The sequence below is a fragment of the Dunckerocampus dactyliophorus genome, chromosome 2, assembly GCF_027744805.1.
Source record: "Dunckerocampus dactyliophorus isolate RoL2022-P2 chromosome 2, RoL_Ddac_1.1, whole genome shotgun sequence".
In the NCBI taxonomy this organism is placed as follows: Eukaryota; Metazoa; Chordata; class Actinopteri; order Syngnathiformes; family Syngnathidae; genus Dunckerocampus; species Dunckerocampus dactyliophorus.
Genome location: NC_072820.1, coordinates 23387626 through 23403469, shown reverse-complemented (window position 1 = coordinate 23403469; position 15844 = coordinate 23387626). Strand labels below are relative to the sequence as shown.

The window sequence follows — 15844 nt, the reverse complement described above, 5'->3', positions numbered from 1 at the left end:
TCTTCCACCGCAGACGCTATCGCTTCAACCGAGCCGCCTGGCTTCTGGTCCATGCTTCCTCCCTCCTGCTGCATTCATGGATGAGGGAAATACAGCGCAATTCCAGTCTATATCAATATGAACAATATGGTTGTTTTTGATATTGTGCTTAAAGTAAATATCAATATATCGCCCAGCCCTAGTGTACAGTAAGTGATCAAAACTAAACTCATGAATGATTATATCATTTTTTTACCCATCTCTACTGATCAATGACTGCACACTGCTTTCATCTTATCCACTTGTCTTCGTCCGTTTATGTATTTTGCCAAGACGTCTTTAACCACAGAAGAGGATTCTCCAGTTCTGGTTTGTCCTCAGCCAAAGTCTGCACTTTTTGTTGTTTTTTTTTAACCAAGTAAATACGAGACGCCATAAACACTTCCTGTCCCTCACTTTTAATGTGTGGGAAACCGCTACAGAACCAAATGTTCTGTACTGAAAAATCCAATTACAGGCATGTACCGTAACGCCCTTAATCTATGTATTTTGCATTTGGTTTTGTATATGAAAACAAAGGCAGGCAATGCTTGCCCATGAACATCCACACGTCAATAAGTGAAGCTGCAGCTATTGTGTGCTTGAGCGCTGCATTGCGTTTGAACTGCTGTTGTTCTTGTGAAAACTCTCCAAGGTTGACAAATTGACAGATCGAGGGCAGCGTGTGATGACAGAAGAAAATTAAGATATATTGCTTTTTCCAGCCTGATGAAATCAGGGCATTAGAAGGCGAAACGAACAAACTGCTCTGCTGCTTTCGACATGGGAATGCCGCGCTGCATGCATCTTTGAAATGAGGCTGCACGTATTCTGGCCAGTTTTTCCTTCATGCTTTTTAAAATTTTCCATATACTTGTGTGCACAAAATAATGACAATCCTCAATCTTTTCTTTTGATTTACTTCACAAACTCTCAAAGGCAGCATGTCCATGCTGTGCCATATATTACCAGATGGTAATCTTAAAGCTAAAGTATATATATATATATATATATATATATATATATATATATATATTGTTTCCAGCTGTTTGTTTAGCCTCCACTGGGCTCTGTGAGCCCGCATACAGATACAGATGACTTTTTTTTTGCCTTGATCCTTCTGAGCGAGACAGCTTAATAAAACCATGTGGGCAGCAGCTCCATCTCTGGAAAGTAAATCAACAAGCAGTAATATAGCCAGCCACACCGCTATGTGTACCGGTATATGGACCAATAAGTTGCTGCTGCTTCATTCGTTGGCTTGGCTATGTCCTCAAAACCTGCTTTGCAAACACAGGCTATACAGTAAATTACAAAATAACTTATTACATTTATCAATGAATTAAATATACTGTTGAAATTGGCATGCTTGTTTCTGTGTGTTGTAATGCCGTTGTTGTTAAATATTAATGGCTTTATTCCATCATACGCATCCTTCTTTATGAGTTTTTTATTTTCCCAATGATGTCTTGAATCAGAATTCCAGTTGCACACCTGCTACTGGTTTATGATATCAAAAATGGAACCATAAAATCACCTTCACTTAAACTAAAACATATTTGACTTACTTTTTCAATTCATATCACTCTCAAAAACGGCAGGTAAGTTCCACATAGCAGGCATGTTTGTTTTGGGTGTAGCACAACTGCTCAGTGTGAAAGAAAGTGGGCAGGCGGGGGACGCTTGCCACAGACTGCATGCTACAATAGTACGAGCCACAGGTGATCGGCTTTTGTGACCGCCGTTGAAAGGCATTTATCAGCATATGCCTCCTACTTCTTGTCCAGATTTTTAATTGTCTTCTTTAGCTCCTTATTGCCTTCTTATGTTCCTCTATAACTGGGGTCTTTTTTTCACAACGAAGGTCCAAACCTCATTTTGCCTAAAATTGCATCAAGCAGAATAGCTCATATGAATATGAAACTTAATTAAAGCCTGCACATCACGCTATTGTTTCAATACAGCACAATTACTCTGGCACCTAAATTGCATTTAAAAGAAAACTGGACCAAATTTCACGTAAATAATAAAAGGTGTGACTTTTTTGATTTTGCTCCAATATGCATACAATCATTTTCACATAAATGAATGTTATGACTTTGGTAACTTTTTCATACTGGGCTCTAAGCGCAGTTATTTTCCATGCTCTCACATCACACATGGGTGGATACTTTCCCTCGGATGATTTGTGTTTTGTCATTTGTACTTTTGACCAGGGCTACAGTTCCGGGCATATGAGACACAGCGGATTTGCGCTGGATTCTGGAAGAATGAACCATTCACTTTTAAATGTTTGCTTTCTTCAAATTTTCTTACTTTTTCAGAAAGCCATGGTTCTCTCATTCACTAAACAATTTAATTGGCTCATCACCATGTTTGCTGTCACATAACCGTAATAACTGAAGTAATGATGTAGAGCACATACAAATCGTATATTCCAAAAATCACAATTATTAAAATTTGCTGACCTTGTAAACTTTCAAACAGCTAAAATTATGCATAAAGTAAACAATAACCTGTTACCCAAAAACATAAAACAATTATTCTCAACAAGAGAGGAGAAATATCACCTTAGGGAAAAATTAAACTTTAAACACTTACATGCACGGACAAAGCTAAAAACCTTCAGCAATTCAGTATGTGGAATAAAATTATGGAACAGATTGAGTTAGGAACTCAAACAAGGAACTAAAATGAGCGATTTTAAAAAACAGTACAAGCAGTTGATGTTTATAAAGTTCAAGTCTAATCACTCTGACACTGACCACTAACTCTTCATTTTTGGTGAGTACATTGTCTGCACTCACTCATTATTAAAGTGTTCTGTCAGCTATTAACCCTTTTATCAGTTATTATCTGTTGTTATTATCATTAAGTCTGCTATATAATTTCTTTGCAGTAAGTATATATCTTGACTGTCATTGCACCACATTGTTATATTGCGTTATCACTTTCTTATGTATTCACAATTGGCAAAGACTACATTTGGAAAACAGGAGGTGAACAAATGAATTGCAACTGATGAGAAACGGATGAGGGCTAGGATTAAATAAGCTTTGCTTCTTCTTACTCCTCTTTGGACATGTGGAACTGTGAACTGTGCTGTGTGATGTACTCTGGTGTAACTTGTATGCATGTTCAAAATGAATTAAACCATTACCATTACCATTTGGTGATGGCTGCTCTATAAAATGCTGTTGTCATTTGATCCTCTCTGTGATGTTACTGTCTTGATTTTTTAATTTCTTCTTTTATTCCTCTATGATAACTTGTTGCTTGATCTGCTCTGTGACCTTGCTCTGGGTTTCCGCTACATGTAATGGACCGATAACAGCCGCCACGCCTTGGAAATTAGTTGTTTTGTTGTTTTTTTTACGTGAAAACAATATTGAGTAATACAGTGTATGAATGGACATCTATGCTATATCAGGGGTGACCATTACGACGATCGTGTCACCGACATCATAACCGTCACTTTGTAGATGTCATATGACATCAGTCAGCTGACATTAAGCCCCCTCCTGATCCGTTCTTGTGCCACGGAGGCAGCATTCAAAAAGTGGAGAACAGATGTCGGCAGCCACACACAGAAAAAGCAACTTTCATTTGTATTATTCCGATTACAAATAAACTAACTCGGCGCTAAGTTGCCTATATCTATAACAAAAGTTATCCGTTCACTTGTCACGGGTAACAAAAACTCAACTGTTTCATGGCTGTGCTTCGCGTCATGAACTCTACTTATAGCAATGTGTTTCCAAGTTTGTTTGTTAAACTACTATTTCACAATGAATTGGAAAATGTGCCCATTGCTGAAAGCATTTTAATTTTGAATTCTGAATTACTGAATGATAGCAACTATTTTTATGACCTGTAAACTTTGAAAATGTGAATGTGTAATACTAATCATTAGCATTTAGTATAGTATTTGCAAGTTTACCGGTTAGAGTTTATATATGCCATATGTTTTATAGCAGTGGTCACCAACCTTTTAAAATCTTGAGACCAGTTGAAAAATTGCTAGAATTAGCATTTTGCACATTTGGGTCTTAATGAGGGTTTAAGTAGATCTACAATGTGCAAAAGCAAGAAGGGGGAGTGAGACAAGTGAGCGCAGGTGTGATTTTTTGGGGTCTACCACTTGACTTTTTTGTTCCATAATGCTCAGGCTCTTTCAAAAAATTGAGAATGACCGTCTTACTGCTCCCAACCTCAGCAGCAATGGCGCGCTGCGAGAGGCCTTGCTTATGCAGTTCGACAATCCGACCACGTTCAAAAAGAGAAAGCTCCTTAGCTTTAGCCATCAGGAGGGCATGACAGTGTGAATGCCTGACAGAAAATGACAATTTTGAGCAGATTTTGGCTTTTATAGCCTGTGGTCTTAAACTTTTGATCAGCTGATAAACAACCTATTTCAGTTTAATTGTTGTTTTCAATAAATTACTTTTCAAAATGTTTTTTGTTTCACTCCTCCTTCTTGTTTTTGCATATTGTAGCTCTACTTAAAACCTCATTAAGATCCAAATGTGCAAAATGCAAATTCTAGCAATTTTATTTTTCAACTGGTCTTAAGATTTTGATCAGGAGTATATATATATATATACACAATATATGCTTTGTGTTATTGTTTGTTGGTTTCAACATTTCATTCAGTCTTTTCTCATTGTGCCTTTGACTGTATTTTTGCTGTTTTTTTAATTTTATTTTGTTTCTGCAGTGATACAACGACAAATGAGCCACGAGCCATAGATGGCCCCTGAGCCCACTTTGGGTACCCGCATACCCCTACTTTTGTGGCTCTTGGTCAGGCTGGGCTTGTGACGTCGGCTTCATGTGCAAACCACAACTGTTTGGTTTGTTGGCTAAGTGTAGTGGATGAGCGATGCAGATTGAGGAGAGAGGGGCTGGTCAATGAGCTACAACAGCGCTTAACGAGCGGCGGAGGTACGCGTCTATGGAGTTATATTTGTGGCTTAACCTTGAGGTAGCAAAGGCAGACTTTGAACCCTATTAACGTGCAATAATTACTGTTGTGCACACAAGCACATCGCTGCAGCGCTCTGTCACTCCCTCCCTCTCTCGCGGGGGGGGGGGGGGGGGGGGGGGGGGGGGCATTCAGTGTACGAAGCGAGCCGGTGTACTATGTGTATCCCAGCCGGGTTTTGGGGACAGGGCTGCTTGCTGGGGCTCACGGGTTGCTGCCTGAATAGCAGCAAGGTGTACGAGCGTGTTCAGTGGACAAAATGCTTTCCTGTTGGTCGCTCTCTGGGAGGTGAGGGCACTGATATGATAATACATTTTTTTCACGATCGACTGGTTGTTTTATAGTAACAGGTAGATCATTTGTTGTTGTGCACCCCTGATATAAATGTACAATGTACATAAATAATCACATTTATAAATAAAACGTAAAAATATATATATTGTCATGTTCATAGGAGGTAGACCTTTGGGACAAAGTAGCCCACATGCTGAAAAAGTGTGAAAAAGGCATTTAAAGTGAATTAATGCATTTGTTGTTCAAGCCTGTGAAAACGACCCTAATGTTGACATTATTACCGACAGTAAAGTGGGAAAATATAAAAAATAAAAAATTCTTGCCACAGCGATGCAGCAGCTGCAGTCCACCTCCCATGTAGCCCACCACCACAGCTTCAAAAAATCCTTGGGGAAACCCTGTTACTAACTTGAGGTTTTTTTTTTCCTCTATGAGAACTTGTGGTGGCTTTATCCGCCCTGTGACGTTACTACCTAGATGTAATTTCTTATTTTGTTCCTCTATTAAATATTGTTGTTGCTTGATCTTCACCATACATTATAATTCTACCCTTTTCTACATAGGGCGTCTATCAGATCCTGTGTTGGCTTTCTCTTCTATGCATCGTGCACATTCATATTTATTAGCTCCCAAATAACCTTGTCCATCATCATCTCTCTTTGCCAAGTTACACTGGAGTCATCTGTGTCCTCGGATTCTTTCACTGGGCTGGGACGTGCTGTGCCAACTGTTTTTTGCTTCTTTTTGCTGCGAAGCATCACTTTGCTAGGCAATCGCTTTGAACTTCTACAGTTAGCGTTGGTTAGCTTGGCTGCTAGAGGCTTGCAGCAGTCATAACTATTTTACTTCAACAAATCTGTACCTATTGTTAAACCCATTTCAAGCCAAAAGGATTAGCCAGCAGTCCTGTTCTTGTGGTCAATATGCGTGGTCAGGAAAGCTGAAATTAGTCCTAAACTTCAGGACTACATGGTTGCTGCTGTCATTCCTTTTTATGAGAGAAATGCGCACATTAATTGATGTGTCTTTACTACACACATGAATGTTGTGAGTGAACGTGCTGTGGACTTCACTTTTGGATTATTTAAAGTCTTTGTATTTTATTACTGTTATGAATTGTGTTGTTATTGTTATCTTCTCGTGAAGAATCATATTACAGTCATTGTATGACACCGCTATGTTGTGTGCATGCATCTGCGTGTGCATGGAATGGTGCAGGGTCCTAGACTACCTCTTCCAATCGTGCCAAAAGAGAGAAAGTTTACCATGCTTGGGCACGATTCACTGTGCTCACAGGATTCAATTGCATTGTGCTTTGGATGTGAAGTGGGCCCAGGCACGGAATGATTGACGAGTTTGAGTACCACTTAAAAACTCTGATAGTATTTTGCATTAATTAAATGGCATATCTTAAAGTTAACGTGGTGTTTTTGTCGTATTTTTATTGTTTGTGTATAATTAATTGTGTGATGAATTGACGAAGCATAGGAAAAAGCTACTGAGATTGAAAATTACCACCTTGAGCCAGCAGTACAGGATGAAAGGTGAATTACTTTTCGCTTCTTGACTTCCTTCTTAGCTATGGCAAGTTCTGAAATGAAAAATGATCACCTACCATAAGACCGCCTTTAAAATGTCTCCCGCATTTTAACCCATATGAACGCAGATCTATTTCAGCTCAAATAGTGGTGAATATAGCAGATAGAAGACATGAATGATGTTTTTTTTGTAATATACAATATACTACTAAAAGATGTGTGATGTTACATTGATCATGGTCTTAAATTGACACTGGTGTAGCACAAATGTCATTTACTAAACTATATTATATTTACATTTCTTCAAGGTTGGCAGGTCTGTTAGTGTCTTTATTCATGATTGAATAATGCTGGTACCAGCAGCTCATACAGTGGTTTGTACAGATAAAACAATACATATTTGAATGTGAATGTATAAAGTGTACACGGATTACGTTGGTATGAAAGTAAAAACTTTGACAGTTACTGTAGATGTGAAAATAAGGAATGTGAAAATTACCTTATGTATTATTGCACTACAAATTTGAAAAGTCATCTGTTCCGTATTTATTTGTTTATTCTTATTCTTTTTTCTTTTTTTTCTTTTCTTAAATAATGCAGAGTATTGCTCAATTTACTTTTTTATTACACAAGATTGTTTGGGTTGTGCAACTCTTCCAGGTCCCGAATCAGCAAAACAGCCCCACAACATCACACTACCACCACCATACTTTATTGTTAGTGCAATGTTCTTTTTCTGCAATGAGGCGTTACTTTTACGCCAGATGTAATGGGACACACACCTTCCAAAAAGTTCAACTTTTCTCTCGTCAGACCACAGACTATTTTCCCAAAGGTCTTGGGGATCATCAAGATATTTTCTGGCAAAATTGAGATGAGCCCTAATGTTCTTTTTGTTCAGCAGTAGTTTTCGTCTTGGAACTCTGCCATGCAGGCTGTTTTTGCCCGGTGTCTTTCTTATGGTGGAGTCATGAACACTGACCTTAACTGAGGCAAGTGTGGCTTGCAGTTCTTTGGACGTTGTTGTGGGGTCTTTTGTGACCCCTTGGACGGGTCATCGATGCGCTCTTGGTTGGGCATTTTCGGCCACTCCTGGGAAGGTTCACCACTGTTCCGTGTTTTCTGCATTTGTGGATAATGGCTCTCACTGTGGTTCACTGGAGTCCCAAAGCCATTCAGAAATGGCTTTATAAACTTTTCCAGACTGATAGATCTCAATTAATCTCAGTTATGTTTTAACGGGGTGGCAATCACCTTTTCACACAGGGCCATGTTGGCCATGTTTTTTCTTCCTTAATAAAAAATGTTTCATTTAGAACCTGCATTTTGTGTTCAGTTGTGTTGTCATTGACTAATATTTAAATTTGTTTGATGAGCTGAAACATTTAAGTGTGACAAACATGCAAAAATAGCATGAGCCGTACGTCAGCGTCGCCGCCATATTGGATATGGCAAGGCTGCGCTGTAAGTGAATACAAGGAAATGTACTTCATAAAACACATTTCTACAAAGAAATTTAAGTGAATGCCTCTCGTTTATACATTCACACATGCAGTAATATACTGTACTTAGGTAAGAGTTAGGCACCAAAAACAATGTATTTGATCTTCTCAGATTGCTAATACAAGATTATTGATGGCTAAAATAAGATTATTGATCCAACACAGTAGTCATTCACATTGCATCAGCTATAGAGCGCAAAATAGTGCCGAAAAAACATACAGTACAAAAGTATATATATATACTGTATATAAGAACATGAAAGCTACAGTATCAATCAAAGCAATAATCAGCACATTCATGTAAACACAAATGTATTCTTATTTCATTTGTAGTATTCTTTTTTAGTAGCATTATCTACTCCGAGATGGGTGGTGTAGCCAACAAAACAACTGTCCTCATTTAAGAGTATTGTTACTTTACAACAATTTTACTCAAGAAAAAGATATGTGATGTGACACATATCGGTATCGGTTGATATCAGAATCGGGAATTGAGAATGTATATGAACAAACTGTGATGTCATCCTGGCCATGTGAACATTAAAATGTCCAAACCTGGTACCGATAAGTGACATCAGACACATATAACGTCTTCTTCCAAGTGTATGTGTTGATTTTAATACAGGAACAAACGCCTGATTGCTGCCACAAGCCAAATGAACTAAGTCATTCAAAAACACACAGAAATCTGTCTGCAGCACACAACACACACAGCTTGGTGTTCGTGTGGACAAGGCCTACAATTCAGCACCATGGACAGCAGCTGGTAAAGTTTTTCTGCTAAGTTACCATCTTAACTTATCTACCATCCTCAGCAACCACAGAAGCAACAGTAAAATTCATTTTATAGACTTTAATGATGTCACCACAATAGTTTATTGCCCTTAAAAAACTAAATAAAGACAATATAGCAGCATGCTAAAAAGTATCATCATTGAAGACCAAGGGAGTGCAAACTTATTATACTCCATACTGAAAAATCAAAAGATGCGGGGGCCACTTTCACATATTTTTGACCAGCCCATGTAGATATGCAGAGAAGGGTTTTTTTATATTTCAGGAAAAAAACAGCCTGCATCTTAGCTTTGTGTTATCGATAACAAAGTGTATCATTAGCATGAACTTTTTCGCCTTACGTTACACTTTTTTGCTGTTTTTTGTTTTGTTTTTTAAAAAACATACTTTCTTCCTGTACATTTTTTTGTCGTACTACTGTGACTTTATTCTCAGAATATTGTGACTATTTTTTTAATTATCAAAATATTAGAACTTTTTCCCCAACCACAATGTCCAAAAATATTAACTTGATGGTTGTTTGGTTTGTTTCTCTTATTAAGACTTTTTTCCATTAATTTTATGCTTCATATTATGAGTTGGCTTTCCTAATATTTTGTCTTTATTGTAACATTTTTACTGTTATTTTTTTTTAAGTTTACTTGTTTAATTGTATTTTTAGAATGTGCCAAGAACCAATAAAAAAAATCAGCCATGGGGTGCAAATGCCCCCCAGGCCGCAATTTGGACAACCCTGTTTCAGACAAAAGTATTTCTGTCTAATAACTACTGGAAATGATACCTATCTGCAAAATATGCAGTAATTTATAACATACACTGATATTGGTATGGTTGTAAATAAATATGATTCACAGTGATCTACATTCTAAAAACTTGTGTATTTACGGTCACTATTAACAAATATGTTAGATGACTTAATGTGCTGTTTATTTTATTGTTTGTAAACCTTTTAATGTATTCCAATGACAATAATGTTGAATTATTATATTATAAAGCTATATGAGTTCATTGTAATTATGTTGTTGTATAATTGTGTGGTATTTTATTGTATTATAATTTGATTGTCACGATGTTATTGTATGATGGTCTTTTTGTTGTTTCTTGTATTGATAATATATGAATTGTAATGATGTTATGGTAGTAATTAGCAGGCCTGAGCTACAAGGCTTCATCCAGGAACACACATGTGGGTGAGAAGAACTCACCGAGGACGAAGAAGGGGAGTTCGGTGTTTTCCAGGTCGTCCACCACGACGACATTCCCAGGGAAGTCGTTGGTGACGGAGAAGAGAAGCTTGGCTTCGGAGGCGGAAGGACTGTGCATGATGCTCAGGTCGTTCTCACGCAGGAAAGGCAGCGCAGACACGGTCACGCTCTTCATCTTACAGTCCGTGTCCTGATTCTGGTCCTCGTCGCCGTTCACACGCTGGACACCGGTCCACAGGACACCGACAAACAGCCAGGCCAGCAGCAGGGATCTCGGTACCGGTTCTGTCCGCGCCATCACGAATGTTTCCTGGTAGAGAAGCTAGCCGGATGCGGAGGAGTGATGGATGCTGCAGCGAGCTCTCACGGTGAACGAAACAAACGCTCCTTTTTTCACACTCTCCAATACAGGGAAGAGTCCCCGCCAGGTCCATTTTTATGTCCCTAAAATATTCTATAATTTAAATCTAACATTATCAGTTACATGTCACATTGAAAAGACGAAAAGTTGAAATATTGAATGTGTGAAAAAAAGATACTAGCAATAATAATTAATCAAATATATTTAACATCTTAACATACTGTAGGTAGCCTGGAGTATTGTTATCATCTTAAATAATTGTTATTAAAATATATTTAACAGTTAACAAGACTTCACTAGAGTGGTTTTACCATTTAATATGAAAATAATGTAAATAAGCTTTTACCCACAGGCCATCAGGCTTCTCAAGGAAGCACTCACACACGCCGCACGCAACACACGCACACACTCATAGCACTTTATTTATTTACTTATTTATTTATTCATTTATTTGTATTATTTATCTGTATTAACGGCTCTTCTGTTGTTGTTGCTTAATTTATTGGTATTTATGTTTCTTATGATGGTATTTATGTTTCTTATGTTCTTATTCTTTTTCTTGTGTTTTCTTTCTTTTCTTGGGAGAATGAACAGAATAAGAATTTCATTGCATGGTATAACTGCCTGTTTTACTGTGCATATGACAATAAAACTCTTGAATCTTGAATCTTGAATATATTATATATAACAATTTAGCACATATTTTTAATAGTTTTAGTGTTTTAATGAAAAAAGTGAATCATATTAAATTGGCCCTGCATCATTCAATGGTTCTGTATGAGTATAAAGGTTTGTACACTGCAATACCACATGATCACATATCAATGTATTGAACACCCCAGGGGTTAAATGCTGATCAACAGGAACAGATCAAAGAAGTGCACAAATGGCTGAATAATAGCCAACTATTGGCATAAGTTTTTTATATATATATATATATATATATATATATATATATATATATATATATATATATAAAAACTCATAATTGATCATATATACTGTGTGTGTGTATATATATATATATATATATATATATATATATATATATATATATATATATATATATATATATATATATATATATATATATATGGGCTGTCAGTTGATTAAAATATTTAATCAGGATTAATCACATTTTTTCCATTGTTAACTCATAATTGATCATATTTAATTGCAGATGAAAAAAGTTGTTATATCTATAATAAGTAGGGATGTAAATCTCTTTGTGGTAAACGATTCAATACGCAACTACAACAATAACTACATCAAATTTGATGTAAAGGAATATAAATTTAGGAAACATGGGCCATGATTTTATTCATAAATAATATACAGTTAGAAATCCCCCTGTTTTCGAATGTTTAATGCGAGCAACGACTTGTTTGACACTCCTTGAACGCACTTTCTCCCACTCTCACACACTGCACAGATAGATATTTTATTCATCTCCAAGAGAAACTCACACAGATGGACTATTTTATGTATTTTACCCTTTTTCTTTCACCTATATATATATACAGTATATATGCACACCATGGAGATCATATTGGAATTGTAATCCTGTTGGATTACTGATTGTAATCATATTGGAATTGAATAATCCTAACACAAAGATTTCGATCTTTGTGTCGAAATGGTAAGTTTGTTTGTCCAATGGAATTTTTGTTATTTTATTTTATTATTTGTATTATTTTTTGACTGTGGCTGGACTTCTTTTTCCAGTGTTGTGCCTTAGCAACAACACAAATACATAGCAAATCTTCACTGAAATTGGATTAAGACTAAAAATTGCATGGAGCTTAGACACTTTAAATCCTGTGACAGTTTTGTTGCCATTTGGATTTGGATGAAAATCCATAAGAAAAGATGATTGTGTTTTTGTATCACCACATTGAATATTTAAGCTCTGTGCTCTCATTAACTTCCATTTCTCTCCTCTGTCAGTCCAGCAGGAATAAAGTCTAAACCAGAAAACATTTGGGACGGAGGCTTCCTAAAAACAGCTACAGTGCACACAATTAAATATTAATAAAGCGTACAGTGACTGGAGAGGACGGGAATCAGCTATCTTACATTCATTATTCATGTTGACCTCAAGAAAGCACATTTATATGTAATCACATGAGACTGACTTTTATACCATATTTGTCTCAATTCTCAAACAATCCAACAAACCCAAATCTTCAAATATTTACAAAACTACTCTTTGTCCCGGCCGGCCCGTTTCACGAACGAACCATCACTACTGAGTAGATGCCTTGGCATGCCAACAGTAGCGGTCAATGAGTCAATGATATCGGTGTGGTTAATGTGATTTTTATGACACACAACAGAATTTGCAGCTATTTGGATCTCCACTGATACAAAATCTAATGAATGAATTCAGAAAAAAGCTAACTCTTAATGTGACGGCTTGGATAGGCTTTTGACCCCAACACAGACATAACAGTCGGGAATGTTTATTTCCCGATTTATTTAACAGATATATAAAAACAGAAAAGCCTATTGTAATTTCGGAAATCCCCAAAAGTGCAAAAAAATATGACACGCAGAGCTGTGGAGAAAATCAAGAAAATAGTTGACTACGGTCTATTATAAGTCAAAAATATGCATTTTTAAGCAAATTGTACACAATTGTACACAAATTGCACTTTCAAGCATAAAAATGGCTAAATGAACTAAAATACATCTATAAAGGCTATCAAGGATGATCTGGAAGAACAAAGTTGGAAGGGTGAATAGTGAAAATGATGTGGATGAAGTGTATGAAAACGTTCAAAATGTCTACATGAAGTTCTATGACGAGCACTGTCCATTAAGAGAGTTGACTAATCAGCAAAAGAACAGAAATCAGCCATGAATAACAAGGAGACTGCAAAATGCCTGGAAGAAGAAGAAGAAGAAGAAAAAACTTATATAGGAGATTTATAGTACAAAAAAACTAAAGAAGCAGAAAATATGGACAAGACATATAAAAACAAGCTGACAAACATTTTAAGAGTGTATAAGAAAGAATATCATAGTCAACTATTAGACAAGAATAAAAACAATATTAGAGCAACTTGGGGCATCCCAGGATTGGTTCCAAGAAAGCAGATTACCTTCAATATTTTATAGATGGAAATGCCCAAAATAATATTAGTTGAAAGGTTCAATATCTACTTGGTAAATATTGGAACAAGTCTAGGAGAAAGAATCCCAAAGTCTTTGTCAGTGGAGGAAAGGAATGAAAGTAACGACAGGAATCCCAGCTCCATGTTCCTCAATAGTGTGAGGAAATAATTGATAATTGATATTGTCAACAAATGTAAATCAACATAAACTGATTGGAATGTTCATTAATAAGGTGGCAGGAACACTGATGTACATCAGCAACTTATCATTTTCAACTGGTATAGCGCCCTCCATTATTATTGGCACCTGTGGTTAAGATTTGTTCTTTAGCTTCTAATATTTTTATTTTTTTTCTAAAAAATATAGGACCATAATGAAAATCTGAGAAAAATTTAACCTTCATCTCAAGTGAATTTTAAGAAAATAAAAAAAAAAAAATCCCAGACTAAGACATAATAATTTTTCATAAAATGACCTATCCAACAATTATCGGCACCCCTAACAATTCCTAGGAAATAAATGTAATTGAAGTATTTCTGTCATTTCCACACTAGTTTACAAAGCTGATCAGAGTATCGAGGAACATTTAATTCGTAATTCATCACTTCCTGTTTCTTTGGGGTCTAAGTATGACGTGACACAGAAGCCATTTCTCTTATCCACTCTTCAACATGGGAAAGAAAAAGAACACACCATTCAAGTATGGCAGATATGCCGCGATCTTCACAAGTCAGGCAATGGCTACAAGAAAATAGCCACTCACCTGCACCTGCCCATATCTACTGTCAGAGAAATCATTATCAAGTTTAAAACCACTGGAACTGTGGTGAACTGCCCTGGACGAGGACGCAATTTTATTTTGCCACCATGCCAGTGAGGAGGATGGTAAGAGAACTAAAAAATGCTCCAAAGCTCACTGTTTTGAATTGCAACAAATGGTAGCATCTTGAGGTCACAAAGTCTCCAAAACAACCATCAGGCGCTATCTACATGCCGAAAAACTGTTTGGGAGGCATGCACGGAAAATCCTCTTCTCACTCCCAATCATAAACGTAAACGTGTGCAGTTCGCTAAGCTTCAAGTAGGACCGTGTGCTTTGGTCAGATGAGACCAAGATAGAGCTTTTTGGCAACAAACACTCTTAAGTGGGTCTGGCGTAACGCAAAAGAGGAGTATGCAGAAAAGCACCTCATGCCCACTGTGAAGTATGGGGAAGGGTCGGTAATGCTGCTGTGGGCCTGTTTCTCTTCCAAAGGCCCTGGGAACCTTGTTAGGGTGCATGGCATCATGAACGCTTTGAAATACCAGGATATTTTAAAGCAAAATCTGGTGGCCTCTGCCCAAAGCTGAAGATGGGTCATCACTGGGTCTTACACCCAGATAATGACTTTGAATATGGCCAAATCTACACAGAAATGGTTCACCAGACACACAATCAAGCTACCATGGCCATCTCAATCCCCAGACCTCAACCCCATTGAAAACCTGTGAAGTGAGCTGAAGAGGAAAGGACCCAGGTTGCTGGATGATTTAGAGAGACTGTGCAAAGAGGAACGGTTGAAGATCCCTCTTCCTGTGTTCTCCCATCTTGTGAAACATTATAGGAGAAAATTAGGTGCCATTTTGTTGGCAAAAGGGAGTTGTACAAAGTATTAACATCACTGGTGCTAATAATTGTGGCTCACATGATTTGATGTAAAATAATTATTTCTTAATGTGTGATTTTTTTATTTTCTTGAAATGCACTTGAATTAAAGTTTTGATTTTCTTCTTTTTTTCATTGTGGTCCTATATTTTTTAGAAAAAAAAAATAAATTATTAGAAGCTAAAGAACACATCTTAACCAGGGGTGCCAATAATTATGGAGGGCGCGTATTTTCAAATAAAATGAAAATAGCTAAAGTAGTAGCAATTTTCAAAACTGGATACAAACATCAATTCACAAACGGTTTCTTTATTGCCAGAATCATTGAAAAGCTGTTTAACAGCAGGTTGGGCAAATTTATAAATAAGAACAAATTACTCGCAGA

The 15844-nt window shown here is 36.8% G+C and overlaps 1 protein-coding gene across 4 annotated transcripts in view; it reads right to left on the bottom strand.

Moving 5' to 3' along the window:
• Nucleotides 1-10705, bottom strand: part of astn1 (astrotactin 1) — a 368837-nt gene extending 358132 nt beyond the window's left edge. For all 4 annotated transcript variants that reach the window (XM_054764852.1, XM_054764861.1, XM_054764869.1 and 1 more), the window contains exon 1: nt 10337-10705. In XM_054764852.1, the coding sequence (XP_054620827.1) occupies nt 10337-10634 (298 nt within the window). In that variant the 5' untranslated portion in view covers nt 10635-10705. The remainder of the gene's footprint in view (nt 1-10336) is intronic.
• Between the last annotated feature and the right edge of the window lie 5139 nt (nt 10706-15844).